Source organism: Stegostoma tigrinum, chromosome 8 (genome assembly GCF_030684315.1).
Source record: "Stegostoma tigrinum isolate sSteTig4 chromosome 8, sSteTig4.hap1, whole genome shotgun sequence".
In the NCBI taxonomy this organism is placed as follows: domain Eukaryota; kingdom Metazoa; phylum Chordata; class Chondrichthyes; order Orectolobiformes; family Stegostomatidae; genus Stegostoma; species Stegostoma tigrinum.
Genome location: NC_081361.1, coordinates 12,905,242 through 12,932,928, shown reverse-complemented (window position 1 = coordinate 12,932,928; position 27,687 = coordinate 12,905,242). Strand labels below are relative to the sequence as shown.

At 42.2% G+C, this 27,687-nt stretch overlaps 1 protein-coding gene across 7 annotated transcripts in view; it reads right to left on the bottom strand.

Annotated features, from left to right (window-relative positions):
• Positions 1-16,116: 16,116 nt before the first annotated feature.
• LOC125456296 (torsin-1A-interacting protein 2-like) overlaps positions 16,117-27,687 on the bottom strand; it is an 82,728-nt gene continuing 71,157 nt past the window's right edge. For 3 of the 7 annotated variants that reach the window (XM_059647753.1, XM_059647759.1, XM_059647758.1), the window contains one exon: positions 16,118-19,667. In XM_059647753.1, the coding sequence (XP_059503736.1) occupies positions 18,880-19,667 (788 nt within the window). In that variant the 3' untranslated portion in view covers positions 16,118-18,879. Of the gene's footprint in view, positions 19,668-27,687 lie in introns of all 7 variants that reach the window. The other 4 variants (XM_059647752.1, XM_059647755.1, XM_059647757.1 and 1 more) reach the window with 2 other exon arrangements.

Genomic DNA, 27,687 nt, shown 5'->3' with positions numbered 1-27,687 from the left:
TACGTTAGTGGCAACTGTTAACAAGGGAACAGAGCACTTCACAACTGTTCAAGAAGGAAACACTTGTGGATAAAATGTACTAAACAGACCAGTTCTTTCTTGCCTTGCATTCCAGCTGAAGTAGACATAGCTCAACATTATCACTGGAAACAAAGGAGACTGATATAGGTACGGACTGATGTAGGCATAGGGTCAGATAAATTTTAGGAAAAGTACAACACTACAAGTCATTTATTTATATTATGTAATGAAACATACCATGGTATTTCATAGATGCAACACAAAACAAAGTATGACACTGATCTTCATAAAGAGATACAACTTCAGATCACCAAAGGCTTAGTCAAAGGCACAGTTTTAATATGGAAAGGCAGAAAGTGAAGTCGAGAGATGAAAAGGTAAAAGGAGGGAATTTCAGAGACATACAGACATGGAGATGCAGCATGGAAACAGACTTTTGAGTCCAACTAGTTGATGCTGATCATGTTGGTTTGAGACTGAGGGAACTCAATGCTTCCTTCAGTGCTGTAACAATTCTGTGAAACATCCTTTTTTCTCCCCAAATTCCTCGGGAGACTTGGTCCACACATGGTATTTCACCGGAGAGTAGTAGTGAGGTACACATCGCTGCTAAGATGGCATAGAGTAAGGGTGCGCTTTGTTAAATTGTACAAATTTCAGAAGGTGCATTCTGACAATTGTCTCTGTATTAACAGTTGGTAAACTCATTACACAACTCCTTTTAACTAAGATGATGGATAGTCTGTTGCTGTGTGGTCTCTGAACAATACATTGAAAGGTGAGGTGCCCAGGGCTTGCAGGTGTGAAAAACAACCCCCAGCTCTAATTAAACCTAGAGATGAAAATTGAACAGCTTATGACAGACATGATAAGCATTTGTTCTTATTATCAGTAATACCAAAACCTCAGATTAAAAACAAAGAATTACATTCATTACAGGCTCTCCTTTCCAGAATCCATATCCTCACCCCATCATGAATCAAAAGCAACAGATATTTCATCATTTTAATTCCTATCGTCTTCCATATCCTTATATTTTCTTCAAAAGATTTTTTTCATAGAATCCCTACAATGTGGAAACAGGCCCTTTGGCCCAGCAAGACCACACTGACCCTTGGAACATCCTCCGCCCCCAGACACATTCCCTTATAACCCACTTAAGCTACACATCTCTGAACATTACGGGCAATTCAGCATGGCCAATCCACCTAACTTGCACATGTTTGGATTGTTTTCTTGTTATCTGTGAAGGAATGGTCTGCCAGCTGACCTTTGCCCTTTTTAGCAACCTCTCCAAAGAGCCCACTCTTCACCAATGTGTCCAATTATCATCTACATTTTTATCTTTTTCACCTCCAAAGCTCCAAAATATCAAACTCTTTCTTCCCAGCTCTACGTCCAAATTCTAACTCAAGCCCCCTCTGAAATAACTCCACAGGAGTACCCTGCAATTCATATGCTCCACTTGCCGCATTTTCCAATGATAAAGCCAGTTGGAGCGCAGTGCCTGTATGAAGCCCAGTTGGGGTTTAGCTATTAAGCGCTTTTGCATCGTTACATCATTAATCCCACATACCAAATGCTGTCTCAGCATCTCATTAAGAGTTAAACCAAAGTCACTTGCCTCTTAACCCTGTCAAAAATCCCGAAATGGACTCCCCTGGTTCTCGAATTGCCGAGTAAAAGTGATAGCATCACCGAATTAGAGACGGCTTGGGGCCATAATATTCCTTAACTAAATGTGTCAACTGTTGAAATGTTTTAGCATCTAACGCCTCAGGGAAAGTTAGGCTCCCAACAACCATGAAAGCTACGGATCCACAGGCTGTCAGGACAATTGCTCTTTGCTTTTCATCTGCCCCAGTGTCATTTGCCCAGAAAAATACTACATTCTTTCCACATACTGGGCCCACTCTTTGATGGCAGGGCTAGGAATCCTGCAGCAAGTAACTCAACCCTGACTCCCCAAAAGGTCCACCATCTGCAAGACACAAGTCATGAGTGTGATGGAACACTCCCCATTTGCCTGGATGGGTATAGCTCCAACAACCCTCAAGAAGCTCGACACCATCCAGAACAAAGCAGACACTTGATTGGCACCATATCCACAAGCATCCACTCCCTCCACCACTAACACTCAGTAGCAGCAGTGTGTACTCAAATGAGTCAAACTTCCCAAATGACAGCAGGATGCTAGAATGCTTAACCCAACTCAAAGATAGCTGTTGCAAGACAGCTTCTTCAAGAGCATGTTTAACTCTCGTCACCACTGAAATAATTCCACAGAGGCTGGTTTCCCATCACCATCCTTTATTTACAGGTAGAGAGTCATGGCATTGATCCAACTTCTTCAAAGCTAATGAGCAGAAGCTTTGACACTCCTATTTTTGTCTGTCTGCTAAAGCTCCCTGATTCGACCATATTAACAGCCCCAATCAGGGAACTCATATCCTATGATATCTACATGGCTGACCCTGTTACAATCACTATACCCTCCACCAACTTTCCACAGCAGTCAGCAATGAGATAACTAATGATAGCATCAGTGAAAAAAACAGAAATTGCTGGTGGAATTCAGCAGGTCTGACAGAATCTTTGGAGATAGCAACAGATTTAATGTTTCCAGTCAAGTGATCCTTCTTCAGTTCAGCATCACTGGATCCAAAACATTAATAGTGCTTTCTGTCCACAGAAGCTGCCAGAACTGCTGAGCTTCTCCAGCAATTTCTGTTGTGTTGTTTTCAAATTTCCAGCATCTGTAGATCTTTGTTTCTTTTTATATAGCATCAATGAAACAAGTGTGAAGCTGTAATCTATCCTAGACTGCTTCCACCTCTCAAGCCATGCAACATGCATCAGGAATATCTCAAGCATCACGTAACCCAGTCTTCACTCCACTCACAAAATGGTTGAAGGCACTGATATTATAAAGGCTATGGGCCCTGAAAAGATTCCAGCCATAGTACTGAGGACTTGTACTGTACCCCTAGCTAAACTGTTCCAGTGTAGTTACAATACAAGCATCTACCCAGCGGCATGTGGAAAATTGCCGAGATATGTCTTATACACAAAAGGCAGTACAAATCTAGCCTGGCCAATTACCAACGAACACCACACCCCCCCCCTCCCCCACCTCCGCCACTGCCCTATCAGTCTACTCTCGATCATCAGTGAAGTGATGGAAGATGTCATCGACAGTGCTATCAAGCAGCAATAACCTGCTCAATGACGCCGGTTTGGGTTCAGCCAGGGCCACTCAGCTCCTGACATCTTTACAGCCTTGGCTCAACCATGGACAAAAGATCTGAATTCCAGAATTGTGAGGTTAGAGTGATAGTCCTTGACAACAAGGGTGCATTTAACTGAGTGTGGCATCATGGAGCTCTAGCAAAACTGGAAGCAATGGGTATCAGAGGGCAAACTCTCCACTGGTTGGAGTCATACCTGAAGATGGCCATGATTATTGGAAGTCAGCCATCTCAGCACCAGGACATCTTTACAGAAGTTTGTCAAATTAGAGGTCTAGGCCCAACCATCTTCAGCTGCTTCATCAATGGCCTTCCCTCCCTCAAAGTCAGAAGTAGGGACGTTCATTGATAACTGCACAATGCTCAGCACCACTCATAATGCTTTAGATGTCAAAGCAGTCTATGTTCAAATCCACTAAGACCTGGGCTGAAAATGGCAGGCAATGACCATCCCCAATAAGAGACAATCTAACCATCATCCCTTGACATTCAAAGGCGTTACCATCACTGAATTCCACCCCCAGCACCCTTCCACCACCCTGCAACCATTCAACATTTTGAGTGTTATCATTGACCAGACTAGACATATAAACATAATGGCTACAAGAGCAGATCTGAGGCCAGCCATCCTGCAACAAGTAACTCAACTCTGACTCCCCAAATTGTCCATCATCTGCAAGACACAAGTCATGGGTGTGATGGAATACTCCCCACTTGCCTGGATGAGTGTAGCTCCAACAACCCTCTAGAAGCTCAACGCCGTCCAGGACAAAGCAGACACTTGATTGGCACCACATCCACAAGCATCCAATCCCTCCACCACTAACACTCAGTAGCAGCAGTGTGTACTTTCTACAAGATGTACTGCCAAAATTCACCAAAGCTCACTAGGCAGCGCCCTCCAAACCCATGACCATTTTCATCAAGAAGGACAAGCGCGGCAGATATATGGAACACCACTCCCTACAAGCTCCCCGCCAAGCCACTCACCATCCTGACTTGGAGATACATCCTTGCTCCTGGACTGTCACTGGGTCAAAATCCTGGAATTCCCTCTCTAATGGAATTATGCACATGGACTGCAGCAACTCCAAAAAGCAGTTCACTATTGCATTCAACAAGGGGAACTGGGGATATGCAATAAATGTTGATCCTGCAGCAGAGCCCTCATCCCATGAGTGAATAAAAAACAAAACATGTTTGAAGAAGATGTCCACCACATCAACCTGGTAAAGTTCCACTGGAACGCCCTCATGTAGTTTCAATCCCGTCTACCCAGCTGGTATTTTTACACACATCCATGGGAATCTCTGGCCTAAACCGACTTCCACTTTAGCCTTTCTCCTACTGCAAAATATTGGGGGTTATATTATTCACTAGGCACTTTGTGTCTATAGAGAGTCGGTGCAAGCATGATGGGCTGAATGGTCTCATTCTGTGTTATTATAATTCTGTGATCCGTGGCTGATAACATTCTTGTATCATGTTCAAATTTACCGCAGCTACAATTATGAAAGTCTGCCCCCTGCCTGCCCATTGGAATACCAAGCATGAGTGTCAAAACAAAGGCTTATACACCATCGAATAACAAAGTTCAGAACAAATATTGTTCGCAATACTTGAAGCTTTAAAAGGGCACTGGCTATCATTAAGGCTCACTATCTGGATACTTGGGAGGCAGGGCAATATAATGTTAGTGTCACTGGGGTAGTAAACAAGAGGTCCAGACTTTTTTTCTGAGTACATGGGTTCAAATCCTGTTATTCTAGCTGGTGAACTTTGAACTAAATTAATAAATACACTCCTTACAGTATGGGAAGAGACCTCCAGCCCATCAAATCTGCCCTGACCCCCCCAAGAACATCCCACACCTGTGACCCTGAATGGGGTTTTCCCTCATGGCTAGCCCACCTAGCCTGCACGTTACCATGGCCAATCCATCTAACCTGCACACTTTTGGATTGTGGGAGGAAATTAGAGCACCCAGAGGAAACCCACACAGACATGGGGAAACTCAAGCTCCAACATGGACAGGGGCTGGAACTGAAATGACCTATGAAGCCACACACTTGCATTAAACCATTATAAAGACAGAAATTAGGACTGAAACTTGATGGATCACTTAGTCTTCAACCTAAAACGACACACTCAGTTCTGAGAACCCTACAAAATCCTCGTGACTAACATATAAAGAAATCGTACAAAATTGGGACAACAGTCTCGCAGGCTCATGAACCAGCAGTCTGACGTTGCGAACTATTATTCAGTTAGTATGGCTATGTCCCAATCACCAGCTCCCCCAGGTATGTTCCATCCCACTGGCAAGGGCCATCAGATGTGCCGACACAGTATTTACAGTCAGGAGGTGGATGGCCTGGGAATCCTCGATAATGATTCTAAGTGCCATTAAATTTCATGGCATCAGGTCAAACATGGGCAAGGATACCTCCTGTTGATTACCACCTTTAGCCACCAGCACCCAAGCTGATGTATCAGCATTCCTGCTTATTGGGCACCACTTGAAAGAAGCCTTGAGCATGGCAAGGGCACAGGTTGTACTTTGAATGAGTGACTTATTCTATCACCAAGACTGGCTCAGTATTGACCAAACTGGCCAGGTCCTAAAAGGTAGCGCCATTAGGCTGGATAAAAACAGAGAACTGCAGACGCGGTAAATCAGAAACAAAAAATAAAAGTTGCTGAAAAAGCTCAGCAAGTCTGGCAGCATCTGTGAAGAGAAATCAGAATTAACATTTCGGATCTGGTGAGCCTTCCTCAGAACTGAGAGTAGCTTGGTTTTTATGCATATGATAGGTGGGGAGGGGGAAAGGAGTAAATGATAGGTGGGGATACAGCCCAAAGAGTGAAGAACATTTTAACACATCACCCTGTCCCCTGACCAACAACTCTGTCTCAGGCTTGCTGCAATGTTCCAGTAAAGGTTAGCACAAGCTGTAAGAACAACATTTTCTGAAGAAGCATCTCGACTCGAAACATCAACTTTCCTGCTCCCCGAATGCTGCTTGGCCTGCTGTGTTCATCCAGCTTCACACCGTGTTACCTCAGATTCTCCAGCATCGGCTGTTCCTACTATCTCTGTAAGAACAACACATCATTTTCCACTTGGGGACACGTGCAACTCCCCAAACCCAGTGCTCTGTTCAATAATTTTAGGTCCTGAACCCTCCCATGTCCTAGCACCCTACCCCACACACAAGGCCTTGTTATCATATGGTATGCTATTATATGTAACCTATTGTTAGCCACTAACAGTCTCCATTAACAACTATTTCCTCTCCCAGTCAGATCATTCTCCACAATTGTTCTTCTCTCTCTTTGGGCTCTATCTCCACCCAATGTTTACTCCATTTTCCCCGGCCCCCAGCCTGTCTTCTGCATATAAATCGGCGTTTTACTAGATACCATCAGTTCTGAGGAAGGGTCACTGGAACCAAAGCATGAACTCTGTTTTCTCTTCAAGGATGCTGCCAGAGCTGCTGAGCTTTTCCAGCAACTTCTGCTTGTGCCTCCATACTGGATCTGCTGCAGGTGGTGAGGGAACCAAGTAAGAGGGTAAAACTACTTTGCCTTATCCTCACCAATCTGTCATAGCTGAGAACAAGAGAGGAGTTAACACTGCACAGTCCTTTTGGAGACAAAGTCCCATCTTCACATTGACGATAGCATCCATTGTGTCAATGGGCACTACATCTGCACTAAATGGAATTGATTTGAACACACCAAATCTAACCATCTATGAGGCACTGTGGGCCATCAACAAACAGCAGAGTCGTATTCAACCACAACCAATAATTTCAAGGCCAGGCTGACATCCCCATTCTACCTTTACCGCCAAGCTGGGGAATCGACCCTGGTTTATTGAACAGCGCAAGGTGGCATGTCAAGATCAGCACCAAGCGTTCGGAAAAAGTCCCCCCCTTTTGTCTGTAGTAAGTGTGAGGAAAGGGGGTGGCCATGGGTACCCGCATGGGCCCAAGCTATGCCTTCCTCTTTGTAGGATACGTGGAAAAATCCCTCTTCCGTACCTACACTTGCCCTATCCCCCATCTCTTCCTCCGTTACATTGATAACTGTTTTGACGCCGCCTCATGCTCCCGAGGAGCTCAAACAGTTCATCCACTTCACTAACACCTTCCACCCCAACCTTAAGTTCACCTGGTCCATCTCTGGTACCTCTCTCTCCTTCCTGGACCTCTCTGTCTCCATCTCTGGCATCCACCTGGAAACCGATATCCATTTCAAGCGTACCGACTCCCACAGCTACCTAGAATACACTTCCTTTCACTCATCTTCCTGCAATAAGGCCATACCCTATTCCCAATTCCTTCGCCTCCACTGCATCTGCTCCTGAGATGAGGCATTCCACTCGTGGACATCCCAGATGTCCAGATGTCCTCGTTTTTCAAGGACTGACCTATCCCTTCCCTAACTCTGCACCTACATTCACTTTTATTGTCTCCAACTCCACCTCTTTGACCCGTCTGTCTCCTCTCCACTTATCTTCTCCTTTATCCATCTTCTATCCGCCTCCCCCCTCTCCCTATTTATTTCAGAATCCCCTTCCCTTCCCCCATTTCTGAAGAAGTATCACGACCCAAAACGTCAACTTTCCCACTCCTACGATGCTGCATGGCCTGCTGTGTTCATCCAGCTCTACACTTCGTTATCTCAGATTCGGCATCGGCAGTTCCTACTATCTCTATATCCTCTGCAGTTTGAAAGCACAAGAGGTGAAATTCTTAAGGGGCTCAGGATTTTAGAACACAAGGGTACGCTTGCAAAATACAGGGTCAGTTATTTAGGACTGAGATGAAAAATGTCTTGGGTTACTTAGAAATCTTTGGAGTTGTTTGGAACTGAGGGAATTAAGAAATATGGGAACAATCCAGGAATCCGGGGTCAAGGCCAAAAACAACAATGGAGCAGATTCAATAAGTCATAATGCTGGCCATTCAGAATCTACCTGCCTAGTCTCAGAATCAAGATTCAGAGCTAACTGCTCCAGCTGCATCTCCATGGTTAAATCAATCAGCACCCTCTCCACATACTCTATACATCAGTGTTCCTTTCTCAAGTCTGGTTCTTCCATTCTAATCCTATTGAGCAAAAGGTAAATAGCTTTGACTTTGTGTCTCTTTTGAGCAATATGCAAGATTCATGCAGTCTATGTTGTAGCATCACCAGGCTAATTTTAATCAATTCAATTCATTTTAATTCCTTATCACTGTTAGAAGTTAGGGTTGGGCTATATATTATATCCATATCATATTATTTTTAAATTAGGTAATATACTGGTCTGATTTTAAAAATATCCCTGTGCTTACGTCTATTTTTACGAGAAATTGCACAAATTTCATTGTTATGGAAAACAAGCTAGAAAAAAATCATCACTATTGGGTAGGATTGGGTACTTGAAAAAAGTTGGAATGAATAACATCTGGTATGAAGCAGTGTCAGATTTTTATATCAACATCATCTATTTGCATTCTGAAAAGCCATTTGTGAAGATAATTCAGGGTAGGTTCATGACTCTTGACCTAAAATGGCAGAAGATTATAAAGCAAAGGTAAAAGAGGAAAGGAGAAAAATATTCCAGAAGCATCAATGCTGGGATTACAGTATTCATTAATTTAAATTGAGAGGTAAGACTTTGGAATAAATTATTACAAAAATTGGCAAAATGTACCTAACTTTGAGACAGAGTTAACACTGAGTAAGAATGCAAGATTTTCACAAGACATTCAAAAGATGTGTGGGCTGGACGTAAATAATTTAAGGTGATGCATTTTGCTGGAGAAAACAGAAACATCATCTACATTTCTTTACTCAAAGTGGTTAAATGCAAAACTCAAGAAAAATCACTACTGGCTGACAAAGGGTTTGTTTCAGCCTGAAATACTGACTTTCCTGCTCTTCTGCTGCTGTCTGACCTGCTGTGCTTTTCCAGCTTTGCACCTATAGACTTTGGCTTCTGTCTCCTTAGTGTCTACAAATTACTGGCTGCTTGATGGAATAAGCTATTTTCAGACTCCCAAGTGTTAATGATGCACCCGATAGACCCTACAATAATGCCATACCATCTCCGTGGACAGCTTGGCAAATGCTAAACAAATTGCAAAACAAAAATACTATGCACGCGCTTTATATTATGTAAACGAAATATAAAGAAAAGCAATGTTCAAAAAGTGACAGATTCAGAGAATTATTACTCACTTGCACCATCTGGCGGTTACTTTTAAGTATGACGTACATCATCAGTTTAATCAGCTCATGCACACCACTGCTCCAATGAGAACAGGTTGCGCTCATTGATTTGTCACCCAAAGTCAACAAAAAAGTACAATGTTAAGATGCACCTGCTCATAGACATTGGCCAAGCCATTAAAATGTCAATCAAGTAGGTCCATAAGCTTAAGTACATCCAAAACTCTATTGCCCACTTCCTAACTCCCACTGGGTCCTGCCTGTGACGACCTATACTGGCTGAAGTGCAGCAACAACTCACTTTTAAATCGTTCCATGTCCTGCACTCTCCACCTTTATAACCTTCAACAAACCCAAAACCCTCCTGCATCTCTACATTCCTACAACTGATCCCTTGCTCACTTTGCAGACATTGCCTCCTGGGAGTGACAGCTCATTCAAACTTATTCTACCATTCAACATGATCACAGTGGATTTTCTACCTCAGCAGTACCTTCCTGCCTTGTCCCAGTATCCTTTTATCCTTTGGTATCTAAACATCTATCCATTTCTTAATTGAATATGCTCACTGATTGAATATCCAATAAACTGTCAGGTAAGAATTCAAAGATTCACCCTGCGAAGAAATGGCTCCTTAAATCAGTCATAAGTGGCTGTCCCTTTATTCTGGAATTACCTACTTAACACTTTGCTTCTCCACCTCTCTTTACCTACTTTCAGGTAATATCTAAAACCCCCTATCTTTAACCAAACTTCCATCCTAATATCATCTTAGATGCGCAGGCATTAAATGCTCTTCCTGGAAACACCTTGGGATTTTTTATGATGTTGAAGGTCTGCAGAGGCGCAGGTTATTGCTGCAGATACATTATTCTATTGAAGTTAACAGCAGCAGAAGCATAAACAATCACAAAAAGATACAAACCCCAAGGATGGTTACCCTTAGTTGTACCAGTATTATGCAATCTTTTCCCATCTTTCTTTCTCAAAGCATACATAGTAGGCAAAATAAAACTGGTTAACATTCAAGCATTTTTGCTGAAAGAACATGTGCATTTGAAAGAAAGAACTAGCACTTGTACAGCAGAAATCTTGCCACTACTGTTATTTGAATTTGCCTAGATTACAATGTGAGGGTAAATTAATATAATAGGATTTGGGTTGACAAGGAATGCCATTGAACAATATATTGTTCAAAACTTGGCAACAAAAATTATATTGGACATGTCGCAATCTAGCCTTTCCCAATCATTTTAAACACTGGTCAGATTCTTTGTAGAGAAAGTGTGCAATACTATATTTGACATCCTTTACATTAAAATCATTTTATCTTTGAATAAAAAATGAATTAACTAGGTACTGATGTACTTACTTTTTACAGATCCAGGAAATTGTAATTAAGAACATAGGCTAGGAATGGACAAATGAAGGCAGTTTGCATACTACAAAGTCCCATCAAACGGTTAGAGACAAAAGCTTCTCATTTATGTTCAGTGGTAATGGTAAATGGAAGTATGATTAGCCACAACATGGTAAATTCTCTCGCTTCGCAGTGCAAAAGCATTATCGCTATCCATCCAACTCAACACATTTATGATTTGGTAGCCATTACGGAGACATGGTCACAGGATGGTCACGACTGGGAGTTAAATATCCAGGGGTACCAGACTATTCGAAAGGGCAGACAGGAAGGTAAGGGAGGTGGTGTAGCTCTGATATTCAAGGGTGACATCAGGGCGGTACTGAAAGATGATATAGATTCCACGGAGAAAGAGATTGAATCCATTTAGGTGGAAATTAGAAATTTTAAGAGGAAAAAGTCACTGATTGGCGTAGCCTATAGGCCACCAAATAATATCACATTGGGGCAGGTAATAAACAAAGAAATAACTAATGCCGGTAAAAATGGTATGGCAATTATCATGGGGGATTTTAATCTTCATGTAGATTGGTCAAACCAGCTCGGTCAGGGTAGCCTTGAGGAGGAGTTCATTGAGTTCATCCATGATAGTTTTCTGGAACAGTATGTAATGGAACCGACAAGGGAGCAAGCTATCCTAGATCTGGTCCTGTGTAATGAGACATGAATAATTAGTCACTTCATAGTTAGAGTTCCTCTTGGAAGGACTGATTACAGTATGGTTGAATTTAGAATACAGATGGAGAATGTGAAGATAAAATCCAAAACCAGAGTCCTGTGCTTGAACAAGGGGACTACAATAGAATGAGGGAGGAATTGGCTAAAGTAGACTGGAAACAAAGATTTTATGGTGGGACAGTTGTCAAGCAGTGGAGGACTTTCAAAGTGCTCAGCAAAAGTACATTCCAATGAAAAGGAAGGACTGTAAGAAAAGGAGTAATCCTCCATGGCTTTCTAAGGAAATAAGGGAGGCTATCAAATTGAAAGAGAAGGCATGCAAAGCAGCCAAAAACAGCATGAAACTAGAAGATTGGGAAAACTTTAAGGTCAACAGAAAGCCACAAAAAGAGCCATAAAGAAAAGTAAGATAGAACATGAGAAAAAACTAGCACAGAACATAAAGATAGATAGCAAAAGTTTCTATAAATACATAAAATGAAAAAGAGTGGCTAAAGTAAACATTGGCCCTTTAGAGGATGAGAAGGGGAATTTAGTTATGGGATATGATGAAATGGCTGAGGCATTGAACAAGGTATTTTGTATCAGTCTTCACAGTGGAGGACACTAATAACATGCCAGTAATTGACAAAGAGATGAAGGTAGGTGAGGACCTGGAAACAATCATTATTATGGAAAAGGTAGTGTTAGGCAAGCTAATGGAGCGAAGGATTGATAAGTCTCCTGGCCCTGATGGAATGCATCCCAGGGTACTAAAAGAGATGGCAGGAGAAATAGCAGTGCACTGCTGGTAATTTTCCAAAATTCACTGGACTCTGGGGCAGTCCCAGCAGATTGGAAAACAGCAAACGTGATACCACTGTTTAAAAAGGTAAGTAGACAAAAGATGGGGAATTATAGACTGGTTAGCTTAACCTGTGTAGTGGGGAAGATGCTTGAGTCTATTATCAAGGAAGAAATAGCAAGGCATCGCGATAGAAATTGTCCCTTGGGGCAGACACAGCATGGGTTCATGAAGGGCAGGTCATGCTTGACAAATCTTTCAGAATTCTATGAAGACATTACGAGCAAGGTGAACAATGGGGACCCAGTGGATGTAGTGTACCTAGATTTTCAAAAGGCCTTCGACAAGGTGCCGCAGAAGAGGCTGTTGCATAAGATAAGGATGCATGGTGTCAGGGGTAAAGTATTAGCATGGATAGAGGATTGGCTGACCAACAGGAAGCAAAGAGTGGGGATAAATGAGTGCTATTCTAGCTGGCAATCAGCGACTAGTGGTGTGCCTCAGGGATCGGTGTTGGGACTGCAATTATTTACAATTTATATAGATGATTTGGAGCTGGGGACCATGTGTAGGGTGTCAAAGTTTGCAGATGACACCAAGATGATTGACAAAGCAAAGCGTGCAGAGGATTGTGAAACTTTGCAGAGGAAAATAGATACATTGAGTGAGTAGGCAAAGGTCTGGCAGATGGAATAGAATGTAAATAAATGCGAAGTCATACATTTCGGTAGGAGTAACAGTAAAAAGATTATTATTTGAATGGTAAAAAAAATTGCAGCATGCTGCTGTGCAGAGGGACCTGGGTGTCCTTATGCATGAATCACAGAAGGTTGGTCTGCAGGTACAAAAAGTAATTAGGAAGGCAAATGGAGTTTTGTCCTTCATTGCTAAAGAGATTGAGTTTAAAAGCAGAGAGGTTATGTTGCAGCTGTACAAGATGCTGGTGAGGCCACTCCTGGAGTAGTGTGTAGAGTTTTGGTCTCCTTACTTGAGAAAAGATGTACTGGCACTGAAGGGGGTGCACAGGAGGTTCACTAGGTTGATTCCAGAGTCAAGGAGGTTGGCTTATGAGGAGTTTCTGAGTAGATTGCGATTACATTCATTGGAATTCAGAAGACTGAAGGGGGAATCTTATAGAAACATATAAACTTATGAAGGGACTAGATAAGATAGAAGTAGAGAGGATGTTTCCACTGGCAGATGAAGTTAGGACAAGAGGGCATAGCCGTAAGATGAGAGGGAGCAGATTTAGGGGTTAATTGAAAAGGAACATCTTCACCCAGAGGGTTGTTGATCTATGGAATTCCTTGCCCAGTGAAGTAGTTGACTCTACTTCAGGAAATGTTTTTAAAGCTAAGGTAGTTTTTTGTTAACAATAAAGGAATTAAGAGATACGGTGAGAGCATAGGTAAGTGGATCTGAGTCCACAAAAAGATCAGCCATTATCTTATTGAATGGCAGAGCAGGCTCGAAGGGGCAGATAGCCTACTCCTGCTTCTATTTCTTATTTAACCTATAATTCAAAAGCCAACCCTGCTGACAAGATAGCAGACTCTCACCACTGCATTGATATTTCAGTAGCAGCTTATTAAGTTATGTAGTCAAGTTCTGTGGTGGGACTTTGGATGTTGGAAAGGGGAAATTAATGCATCTTATGATACAAGAGGCTGAGCTTTGGATCAGCAAGAAGATAAGGAACAATGTAGGGGCTTAAGGAATGACTTAGTTTCAGCAACAGATAGATGGAGACAGGGACAATAGTGAAGCCAGGCGAGAAGGGATGCTGATGGAGAGGATAAGATGGTGGAAAGTCAGCTTGGAGATCATGTAGGGTGCCACAAGTTGTTATCAGAAATTTATAATCATTAAACAGTGGATGCTGGATCTGAAAATGAAAACACAAAATGCTGGAAATACTGGGTCAGGCAGTACCTGTCAGAAAACAAAGTTAATGTTTTAGGTTAATGAAAGGTCATGTCCATATTTTCAGACCTGTTGAGCATTTCCAGTATTTTCTGCTTTTATCATAATCCAATCAAGCAGAATCAGCATGGCTTCATAAAAGGGAAATCATGCCTGCCTAGTTTATTAGAGTTTTTGAGGAAGACTCAATCAGAGTTGATAGAAAGGAACCTGACATGTTGTATTTGGACTTCCCAGTGTTCGACAAGGTACTTCACAAAAAGTTAAGTTGCACGAGGCCACTGTGTTAGAGATAGTATATTGGCATGGATAAAGAATTAGCTCAAGTGCAGGAAACAGTAAACGGCGATTTTTCAGGTTGACAAGTGACCAGTGGGCTTCTTGAGGGATCAGTGCTGGGACTGCAACTGTTTACAATTAATATTAATGACTTAGAGGAAGTTAATGTACTGTAGCCAAACTTGCAGATGATACTAAAGTTGGTGAAAAGGCAGGCTGTGAAAAGGATGGAAACAGTTTATCGAGATTAATTGATAGGTTAACCTAAGTCAGTAAGAAGTTGGCAATGGAGTACAATGTGGGAAAATGCAAAGTTGGTCAGTTAGGGAGGAAGAGCAAAAGAATAGAATATTATTTGAGAAAAAAATCCAACACAAGAGGACTTATGCACAAAACACAGAAAGCTAGCTCACAGCTGCAGCAGGTTATCAACAAGGCTAATGGAAATTACCCTTTATTCAAAGGGGTTTGCAGCATAAGAGTGGGGATGTCTTCCTGCAACTGTGCTGGTAGGACCGCACCTGGAGTACTGTGAGCAGTTTTTAAGGAAACATATCATTTCATTAGAGGCATTTCAAAAAAGGTTCACTATGATGATACCCGGTATGTCTTATGAGCAAAGCTCAGTAGGGTGTGACTTTATTCACTATACTTTAGAAGATTGAGAGGTGATCTCATTGAAACATAAAGGATTCTTACAGGTCTTGACAGGATAAATACTGATTGCTTCATGGGACAGACTATGACCAAAGGGGTGCTAATTTATGACAGAGATGAGGAGGGATTTCCTCTGAGGTTTGAGAGCCTTTGGAACTCATTGGCAGGGAGCTGTGGCAGCAGAGTTCTTGTGCGTATTTAAGGCTGAGCTAGATGGATTCTTGATCACAAGCGGAATCAAGAGTTACAGGGAAACGGCTGTAAAATGGACGAGGAATATCAGATTAACCTATTGAGGTATACCATTCCTACTGAATGGTAGAGCAAGCTTGACGGGCCAAATGACTTCCTCCTTTTCATATTTATTGTCTTATCTGAGCTGATGAACAAATTGCGTTGAGTTCAAAACAATGGCACAAAAACGGATTATTTTCCCCAGCTAGAAATTCAATTTATAAGGGGGAAATCAAAGACACAGAGTATTCAAATCTTCTCAGTACTGCACTGGGAGAAATTTCAGGGTAGTCTTTCTCAGGAGAAGCCATTATTAAAACTCATATCCTAAAGTTAATTGACAGGTAGTCCACGTGATAAAGTTAGCCCCAGGTCAGCAACCCCAGGAATTCGATTCAGTCACAACAAAGGAACAGTGACAGATGCCCTAAACTTGGACAATGATGATAGTGATGGTTATTATGTTTTCTTATGATGCTCTGCCATTTCTCATCTCCAGGTGGTATCCTTTAAAAAAAAAGGTCTGCAGTGGCCTGAAACTGGCTGCACATTTATTAAACAAGGTAAATAATGGAATAAAAGTTACAGCAGACAAGCTCACAGGCCAGAATTTATGTAGAAAAATTATTTTTAAAAATATACAATTTTTATTTTCCTTCACAGCATAAAAGAAACTCTAACAAGACAAAATCATAAATAAACCTGATTGAGACACAGTAGAAATGTGAAAGTCAAAAGTTTTAAAAAACTTGCATAATCAGAGCAGTCAAGTTATTAACTTGTACATTACTGTAAACAGGTAATATCAGAAATGCTAAGTTCTTAAATCAATTAAAGAAGAATTTGCATTTGTGTAGTGTCTTTCATGAGTTCTGGACACCCTAAAGTAATACACAGGTTTTTGAGGTATATTTGAAGCGCTGCCACTGTTGAAACGTATGCAATATCACAGCTTTTCTGAACGAGAACATTTCAGGAGAAAATCAGTTAAATCCACTTTTCTTTTTCAGGCACTCACTGGCAGGCTGCACATATCTGTGACGTTCCTGGATCAAATGCAAAGTACAACTGAAACTACATGCGATAAATGTGTTTATACCTTTTGTGCTTTGACTTTCAGTATTTTTAAAGTATTTTTAAAAATTGAGCTATTATAAAAGGTACACATCCAAGAAGTACCACAGTAGCACTCAACAGGTATTGCATGATGAACACAGCTCTCACAGTCAGCTACAGCCCCAATACCTGTACCCACAAGGCCATATGAAGTAAATGTCTCAAATGCCCTTGCACAGTTAAGGAAGTTGCATTGATTTAGCTTCTGTTCTACTGTAGAAAAAAGGCTTGACAGCAAGAAACAGAATACGTAGCAAAGCCTATAATCACATGAAACATCCCACAGGATTGGCTCGCTCACTGTAGTCTAAGTGTTAATATTGGGCACTTACGAACAGAGGTCAAGTTAATCTCCCCTATGAATAACCATCACTAGTTCCCACTATTCTGGCCAGAATTAAAACTGAAAGGATCACTATGATAAAACCTTTCCTTAATCCTAAATACAGTATGGAAATGTGATTTCTCGGGTATTTTTTTGGGAACTCTGACAGCATAATATTCTAATGTTGGCACTGCGCCACAATATCAGGCTTCCCCTGCACACTACTTACTCTATTGCATGTTATTGCCATTAAGAGATTAAAGTCCAAGAGGCTTTACTACTCACCCATAATTGTATTTCTAGAGAAACACACTCCTGTTCAGTATTTTTTTCCTAAACAGAGAGTCATTCTTAATTGTACAGGAGAGCTTAGACAGGAGCTGTTGAATTTGAGGGACAAAGTTACCAGAAAAGTGTTGCAACAGACACTTTTCCTAAATTGAGAAGTACAGCCAGTATGTTTTCATCTGATTTCATCAGTTCAGATCTGTTCAGCTTCCTGTAACCACTAAACATGTTAAATAAGTTGCGCAGATTTTATCTTTAGCACTGCTACTGACAATTTTTTTTTCCCAGTGACTGGTTGATCAGAATGTTTAGCTGGAATAGAAAAAAAGCAACTCCTCCATGCTGGCTCTGACACAACATAAAACAAGACCAAACAAAGAAAGACAATCACAGTGCAGCAGAATCCACAAAACAATCTGTAAAGCTACCACCTTTCTGTAGAGTACCGATTCAATCACAGATTGTCTCTGGATTGTATCACTGATTAGTATGGTTCAGAAGTAAAAATCTTTCCCAGTCTCTTCAACCCAGCCCAAACAGAACATGCATTTGAGTGATCAAAGGTCACATGACAACCAAAAACCAAAATGGGCTCAAGATTTGGTTCAAAGACAACAGCTCTCTGCCCTGGAATAAGAATCATCATGGGTAATCAAAAACATCTTTCAGGGTTTGCTTGATTTGCACAGCCTTTAGTTTCAAGAAAACAGAAAACTGCCTTTCCTCAGTAAAAATGGCAAATCAATGGCATCAGCGTTATAGTTGGGCAGTGTTATATATTTCCCTTCAGGCGTTTGTACACCTGAACCGACAGCAGTTTAAATGGCAGTAGTTGCTGAGCAGCTCCAAGTACATCTGGGATCCAAGTTAATCTGACCCAGTGCCACGCTTCAAATTGGAGCCAAACAAATGTACAGTAATGTTATTTCTGCTGCCAGTGGCAGGGGAGAACTCCCCCAAAAGTCTGGGTGTCCTTTTCTGCTGCAATCATGTTGCTGAGCCAAAGTGGCTGGCCGACTCCAAATCCCCCACAGAGTGCCAAATCGGTCACCTCACTGGCAATCAGTACTAAATTCACCCTAAATGCCTGACTCAATCAGGTTACTATCATCTTGGCAACACAGCCAAGGTCAGGAGCACATCTGAGGGTGACAGCATGGATAATGATTTAACGCTGCGAAATACAGTTATGCATCATGGCAACTGGAATCTGTGCCTCAATGAAACTTGGGTGATGAAACAAAAAAAAAGTACGCTGTCCATCATAAGGTCAAGGCTTCCACATAAGGATGCCACTGAGAAACCATCCGAGTTCAGCTAACAGCACTTCAGGCTAAACAGCATGTTAAGAAACAAAAGGGGAAGAGAGATGATCAACACGGTGTCTCCCAAGCTATCCAGGCATCTATATTTTAATAAAATTTCATTTTACATTTTAAAAATATTTTGCTGGTACGTTAGATTTGCAGAATACCACAGACGAGGTCAATTGACAAATAAAAGATTTGTCCTTCTCCGTAGGTGAAAGATCATATCTTAAATCAGGGTATCATTCACCTGTTAATTATTATTCAAGGAGGCTGGAAAAACACACTTAGGACAGTTAAGTATAACAGTGTGGGGGATGCAGGGAAGACAGAGTGAATTAGTGCAAGTGGCTGAACTTCACCCCTTCCCCAGATCACTGCCTGTCTTCTTTGCAGCCCCTCTCTTCGATCTCACGCACTGGCACCACTGGGAGCACGACGTGTGCAATGCGACTCCACAGTCCACTCAGCTTGTCCGTATCCATTCCCTCTTTGCCTTGAGAGGCAGCAAACTTCTGCTTCAAAAAATCACGGACTTTCACTTCCAGGGCTCCCAAGCTAACATCCGCTGGCAACTGCTCCTCATCCAGCAGGACAGTGATAAGCAGGGCGACGTCTTTGTAAGCCGCATTCTCGTGGTCACAATACTTGTAGAATATCAGGGTGGAGGGTGGGGGCAGGTCTTGGAAATGGTGAACCACCGCTGCTCTGCTGCCTTTGTCAAATGCAGATGAGAGCAACGTGTCCACCTCTAGCTTCACAGCATCACTGTTCTGCCTGCTTCTATCCGAAGCATCAATTTTCACTGTGGAAGTGGCATTGAGGGCTGAGGTGTAAGCTCCAGCAATCCGGTTAGCGAGGCACCTCATGGTCTGCTGTCCATCCCATGCAGCTGCAAACATTAGGATGGCAGGTTTCATGTGCTGGGTCAGATTGATGTGGTTGCGCAGGGTAATCTTACTTCTCCTCCACAGCACTGACTGCTGACCATTAAAGAGGGCTTGAACCTGATCAAATTGGTTTAAAAATACTGTCAGTGTCGTCGCTTCCTCCATAGTCATAGGCGGTGATTTGCTCCGCACAAGGAGGAATGTTGTTAAACAAACCATGACTACAAGCACCATAATCACGGCCATTTTCTTCTTTGAGGCATCTGTGGTGTCTGTGGAGGAAGAAAAAGGAAAAAAAAAAAATCACTGACTGTTTAAATGAACAGTTGCTGAAATTTCACCTTTGCACGAGGTTCAGTAAGCCAGTACCAATGTGTGGAATATACCACCACTAAGATCACAATCCATATCCCAAAGCCTGGGGCATTTGAATACCGGGGCCATTGCAGGAGCTCAGAGTGAGGGGTATCTGAGCACTGAAACACACCTGTACTGGCAACTTAAATGCTGACTAAAATAATTCAAAGCCTTCAGTGCTGCAAATGACTGTAAAACCATTGCTATTTTGAACAAGGGGAACTGCAAACCATAGTAATCAGACTTTAAACATTCAGCAATGACATTTCTTTTCCAAAAAAAAGGCTCAATTTTTCTGTGCAAATTAGGACTTGGCAAATACCATATTCTGGAACAAAGCCCGTGCAGGAAAATTCCATGCCCAATAATTCAGCATAGAGAATAGAAAGTCTATGACACAGAAGATGCTATTCACCTATCATTTCTGTGCCTGTGCCTTCTGTACAAGAACTGTCCAGGCTAGTCCCACTTTCCACAGTAAGTCCATTGCTTTGTATTATGGCATTCAAGTAGATATCCAAGTATTTTCAAACTCGATGACAATTTATTCCTTTAACGCTTCTTTTTCAAACAGTCAGCAAACCTCAACGGTCCTCTGGGTGAAAAAAAATCCATCAACTGCGGTCTAATCCTTCAGCCAACTGTTTTAAATCTATTTTCAATTACTGACTCTAAGGAAACCAGATCCTGCTTGTCGATTTAATCTAAGCGCCTCTATTTTCACACACTCAAATCTTCTCCCTCTTTTGAACCAAAGATGACCCCAACTTACCCAAGCTTAATTCAGATTTACCACTCCTAGAAACATTCTTGTAAATTGCCTCTGTCCCCATTGGTATGTGATCACAACTTTCCTGTAATATGCTGGGACCAGAAGGTATCCCGTGTGCTTTTTTTCAAACCACCGTATCTACCTGTCTTGCTTTCAAGATCCCTCCATTCCTCCACACTTTTCTGTGACTCCATTTATTAGACATTCCCTCAACTTTACCCAAGCCAAATGCAATACCTCTCTGCATGTGACTTGAGTTTATTTGTGAACCATGTACACAGATTAATAAACTTGGAAACTACTGCTTTAGTCCACACCTACACAGTTTGCTTTTCCGTTCAAGTACTTAGTTCTCCTCCTGGCTAGATTTTCTTTCCATACATTTTAATAATTGTTTTTAAATTAAACAGTTCACACATGACACCTCTGTGGCAAGTGGAATTCGAACCTGGATCTGCTAGCCCAGAGATGGGGACACTACCACCGTGCCACTAGACCCACATTTACATTTTAATACTCTTTGTAAAGACAAAACCAAACTGAGCAAATTCAAAAGAACTCAACAGCCTTAAGACAATGTGACTGCGCTCATAATGCTGTCTCCCTTACATCGACGAGACCAAATGCAGATTGAGTGACTGCTATGCAGGACACCTCTGCTTGTCTGCAGGAATGATCCAAACCACCCAGTTGTTTTCTATTTCAATAAACCACCTAACGCTTGTTAACAATTATACCCCAGGCTTGCTGCGATGTCCTCAAAGCACAATGCAAGCTTTAGGCATTGTTCTGCTTTAGGCATTTTACCGCCTTGAGGTCTCAATACTGAACGCAATAAATTCAGAAATTGACTGCATTACATCTGAACTCCATTTTTCTTCATTCTTTCACCGCACCACCGCACCCCCACGCCAACCCCAAATATCCTTGCCTTGTTTGTCATTTATTGACTTTGCTCTCAGTGAGAAGGACCCATTCTCATCCCTTCACTTCTTAATTTGCATCCATTTTACATCTATTCTTTCACCAACACTAAGGACCCCCTTTGTCTTTTAGACTGTGTCTCTCCATCATCTGCCTCCTTGCTCCTCCTCAGTTTCTGTCAAAAGTATAAAAGAAACATTTTCCAACACCTTTTAGTTCTGAAGAAGAGTCATACCTGACTCAAAATATTAACTCCACTGATGCTGCCAGGCATGTGATATATTTAAATGTGGCTTCCTTCAGGCCAAGAGGGATAGGCTAATACCCCCAGCCTATCCTTCCCCCAACTATTGCAGATCAGGGACAAGGAATTTGCTGTCATGAGGGCTAGGGCATTAGATAGGATGACCCTCTGGGTTTCAGCCTTCCGAGGATCTACTGGGTAATAAATCCTGCCAACCATTAGGCCCCTGTCCAAGGCCAAATACATAACCTCCTTCAACAAGGAAGAATACAGTCTTCCCTTAAATCTTATATGTAGTGGTCATGACTGGCAGCCATGATTAATGGGCCAACATCAGCCGCAGTTTCCATACATTCCTCAATGCTAACACTGGGTTGAATGTAAATTTTCACCCCAGGTGTTTTTTCTTAAAATCAGTAGCAGTAGGGCCACAGCCTGTGAAGCGTCTCTTCGGCCTCACCATTGATCCTAATGTGGATGTCATTTTAAGTTTCCCAAAAAAAGTTGTGCCCACTACTTGTACAACAAAGGGGAAGCTCTGCGAGAATAATGGTTGGAGAAACATCTAGTGATCTTAATGGAGAGGGTCCCAAAGCTATATAAGGAACTGCTGATGTTAATGTCCCCTTAAGAGACCAAAGTTATATCTTCCTTTAGATGATGTTGAGGTTTCTTCCCCATCCCTGGCCTCAATCTCTTAGAAACAGGTCAGCCTGGTAGACCAATGGCAGAAACAGCTCAGTCACCAGGTGCAGTACATTGTCTACAGCAGGTACTGATTCTGTCAATAGGTAGCAAGCAGGAGAGGACCTCAGCTTCTCCTCCTCACAGACCTCAACTCTGAGCAGCAAGCAGTTGGTTCAGAGTAGGGAGTGCAAAACAGCAGCAACGCCAGCACGGTTGTAAAAAGCTGCATGCAGGAACAGCTACAGCTGTAGGTAGCAGGCAAAGAAGCGTGGAGTGGAGTGGAGCTGACTGGACGGGAGGGGACGGGAGATGCTTACCAGATGTCCAGGCTTTTTCCTTCCTCCCAGGCCTCAGTCTTCTAGAAGCAGATAGTCAGCTCAGTAGAACAGCAGCAACTCAATTGCAGAATAGAACAGCAAGCAGCAAATAACTGCAGAATGGTATCGAATTCAACAGGGAAATGCAAGAAAATAGACACACGGTGCTCCAGACCAGCACTAGAAGTTCAATGCTTTTCAATAAAGAGTCCAGCATACACTCTCCAGTTGGGAGTTTGAGTTTAACTAACCACGAACTCTTCAAATTTCACTATTCGTCATAGTGGAGTTCGAACCAGAGCACTGATCCCAACCCGAAACTTCAACTTTCCAACTCCTCTGATGCTGCTTGACCTGCTGTGTTCCTCCAGCACCTCCTGCATACATTTTTTGATCAACCTGTTCTCTGCACATTTTGTTTTTTTCCTTTTCTTTCTTTCTACATCCAGAATTGAAAATTTATTTTCTCCTCAACACCAAATCACCACTGTTAGTTTTCACCTATTATCTATCACTAGCATATATTTCAGTATTTTCTAAGCAACCTGTTCAGAGATGTTCTGACAGACCTCTAGAGCAGGTGGGGCCTGTAGCTGGATTTCCTTGTTCAGAAGTAGGGACGGAAGTAGGGACACTACCACTGCAAGAGCTGATACATACTTTTTTTTTTAAATCACCCATGCAATCAATTAAATATTTACATATGAAGCCAGTTAAGGTCACACTGCATACATTTTAGTAAAACTAATTAATTTCCAACACCTGCTTGCCTTGTTACCTTTCACTCTTGGTATTGAGAATCCTTTCAACAGAATTATATTCTCGTACTCAGGATCATAAATTAAACACCATTTCAACATTAGCCCATCTGGAACATTAATGCACAGCTCCATCATCAAAAGTTAGGGTAATTCCTACACTTACTATCAAAATCGTCTCCGTGGACTTGACATAAAAACATAAGAACTAGGAGCAGGAGTAGGCCATCCGGCCCCTCTAGCCTGTCCCGCCATTCAATAAGATCATGGCTGATCTTTTTGAGGCTCAGCTTCACTTACCCACCCGCACATCATCCAGCCTTGCCTTATACACATTCAGCAAGGTAGCTTCAACTGCTTCACTGGACAGGGAATTCCACTGATTCACAACACTTTGGATGAAGAAGTTCCTCCTGACCTCAGTTCTACATTTGTTTCCCTTGGTTTTGAGGCTAAGCCCCTTAGTCCTAGTTTCACCTCCTACTGGAAACAACTTCCCTGCCTCCACCTTATCTATTCCCTTCATAATATTATTTGTTTCTATGAGATCTCCCCTCATTTTTCTGAATCCAATGAGTACAATCCCAGCCTACTCAGTCTCTCCTCATAATCCAACCCTCTCAACTCTGGAATCAACCGACTGAATCTCCTCTGCACCCCCTCCAGTGCTAGTATATCACTTCTCAAGTAAGACCGAAACTGCACACAGTACTCCAGGTGTGGCCTCACCAGGACTCTATACAGCTGAAGCATAGCCTCCCTGTTTTTAAACTCCATTTCCCCCATCAATGGCAGACAAAATTCCATTTGCCTTTTTAATTACCTGCTGCACCTGCAATCCTACTTTTAGCAATTCATGCACAAGGACACCCAAGTCCCTCTGCACAGTAGCGTACTGAAACTTTTTTACCATTTAAAACATAGCCCATTTTCCTGTTATTTCTACCAAGATGGAGGACCTCATACTTATCAACATTGTACTCCACCTGCCAGACCTTTGCCCACTCACTTAGACTATCTACATCCCTCTGCAGACTTTCAGTGTCTTATGCACACTTTGCACTACCACTCACCTTAGTGTCATCTGCAAATTTTGACACATCACACTTAGTCCCCAACTCCAAATCTTCTATGTAAATTGTAAACAATTCAGGTCCCAACACTGTTCCCTGAGGCACACCACTAGCCACTGGCCACTAACCAGAAAAACACCCACTTACAGCTACTGTCTGCTTTCTACTAGTCAACTAATCCTCTCTCCATACCAAATACATTACCTGTAATACCGTGCAACTTTATCTTATGTAGCAGCCTTTGGTGTGACACCTTGTCAAATGCCTTCTGGAAATCCAGATACACTACATCCACAGATTCTACGTTGTCCACATGCAAGTAACGTCCTCAAAGAATTCCACCAAATTAGTTAAAAATGACCTCCCCTTCATGAACCCATATTGGGTGTTCCCAATGGGATGATTTATATCCAGATGTCTTGCTATTTCTTCCTTAATGATGGTTTCAAGCATTTTCCCTACTACCGAAGTTAAGCAACCTAGCCTATAGCTACCTACTTTTTGTCTACTTCCTTTTTTAAACAGTGGCGTCATATTGGCTGTTTTCCAATCTGCAGGAACCACCCCAGAGTCCAGTGAATTTTGGTACATAATTACTAGCGCATTTGCTACTTCCCCCATCACCTCTTTTAGTACCCTGGGAATCATTTCATCAGGGCCAGGAGATTTGTCTACCTTTAGCCCCATTAGCTGGCCCAGCACTGCCTCCTTAGTGATAATGATAGCTTCCAGGTCCTCACCTGCTTTCACCTTGCCATCAGTTTTCAGCATGTTATTTGTGTCTTCCACTGTGAAGACCGACACAAAATAACTGTTTAATGCCTCAGCTATTTCCTCATTTCCAGTTATTAAATTGGCCTTCTCATCCTCTAAAGGACCAACGTTTACCTTCGCCACACTTTTACAATTTACATATTTATAGAAACTTTTGCTACCTGTTTTTATACTTTGAGCTAGTTTACTCTCATAATCTAACTTACTTTTCTTTATAAAACTTTTTTGTGTTGTTGATCTTTAAAGATTTCCCAGTCTACTAGTTTCCCACTAACCTTTGCTTTTTTGTATTTTTTTTAAATCTACTTTCCTTTATTTCCTTAGACATTCATGGCTGACTATTGCTTCTCCTACAGTTCTTCCCTATCACTGGAATATACTTCGGCTGAGCAGTGTGAAAAATCGCTTCGAAAGTCCTCCACCATTCCTCAACTGACCCACCATAAAGTTTTTCCTCCCATTTTACCTTACCTAACTCCACCCTCATCCCATCGTAGTCTCCTTTGTTTAAGCACAGGACATTGGTACATTCTCACACTCCATCTGTATTTTAAATTCAACCATACTCTGATCACTCCTTCCAAGTGAATCCCTAACTGTGAGATCATTAATTATTCCTGTCTCATTACACAGGATAGATCTAGGACAGCTTTCTCCCTCGTAGGTTCCATTACATATTGTTCAAAGAAGTTATCACGGATGCATTCTACGAACTCCTCCTCAAGGCTGCCATGACCGACCTGGTTTGACCAATCGATATGTAAATCATAATCCCCCATGATATTTGCTGTACCATTTTAATATGCATTAGCTATTTCTATTTTTATTGCCTGCCCCACCAAGGTGTCACTATTTGGTGGCCTATAGACCACACCTATCTGTGACTTCTTCTCCCTGCTATTCCTAATTTCCACACAAATGAATTCAACCTTTTGTTCAGTTGAGCCTATATCATCTCACTACCACCCTGACGTCATCCTTATAAATGAGAGCAACACCACCTCCCTTACCTTCCTGTCTGTCCTTCTGAACAGTTTGATACCCCTGGATATTTAACTCCCAGTCATGATCATCCTGAAACCACGTTTCTGTAATGGCCACTAAATCATACCCATTTGCCATGATTTGCGCCATCAACTCATCCACCTTGTTTCAAATGCTCTGAACATTTGGATAAAGTGCCCTTATGCCAGTTTTTGCACCTTCTTTTCGGGTCCTATTACCTCCATTACTAACAACTCTTGAGTTCTCCTCCCCTTTAACTTTTTTCCTAATTTTCAATGGAGATGAAGCTTGTCACCTGCTAACCTACTGCTTTGCCTTACGTTAATTGTTATACACCCTTCCCCCCTACTTACTAGTTTAAAATCCTACTGACCACCCTATTTACCAGAACACTGGACCCGACCCTGTTCAGGTGGAGTCCATGCCAATGGTATAGATCCCTCCTGTCCCAGAACTGATGCCAGTGTCCCATGAAAAGGAAACCCTCGTACCCACACCACTCTTTTGGCCATGTGTTTATTTCCCTGATCCTCACCTCTCTATGCCAATGTGCACGTGGCTCAGGCAGCAATCCAGAGATTATGACCCTTGGAGACCTGTTTTTAAATTTCATTCCTAGCTTTTCATAATTCTCGAAACAGGTCCTTGTTCCTAGTCCTGTCTATGTTGTTGGTACCTACGTGGATCACAACAACTGGATCCTCCCCCTTCCTCTCTAGTATCATCTCAAGCTGATTAGGGATGTCTCGCACCCTGGCACCGGGCAGGCAACACACCGTGCGGGATTCTCTAGCCTGCTGGAAAAGTGTGCTGTCTATCCCCCAATGATGGAATCCCCTACAACTACAATCTGTCTTTTAGCTCCCTCTCGCTTGAATGGTTGATCAGTTGACTCATCCTCTCTGCAGCCCTGTTCCTCATCCACGCAGGGAGCAAGTGCCTCATACCTGTGGGACAATGTCAAGGGCTGCGGCTCCTGTGCTCCTGTCTGCAGGGTCCCTCTACCTGCCTCACTCACAGTCACATACTGCTGTCCCTGGCCACTGATTGAATTAACATCAGTTAATCTACTAGGTGTGACTGCCTCCTGGAATACAGCATTCAGGTATCTCTCCCCCCTCCTGGATGTGCCACAGTGGTTGGAATTCTGATTCCAGCTCATCAATTTTGAGCTGGAGCTCCTCAAACAGCCAACACTTGCTGCAGATGTGGTCACTGCTGTTCTCAATGGGATCAGCTAGCTACCACATCATACAGCTACAACACATCACCTGACCTGCCAACTCTTCTTAGTTAATTATTTAAAATTAATTAGATTTTTTTTAGTTTTGCAGTATTCTCTCTTTAAGTGTTCTCTGCACCAGTAAGTTTACTCTGTTAT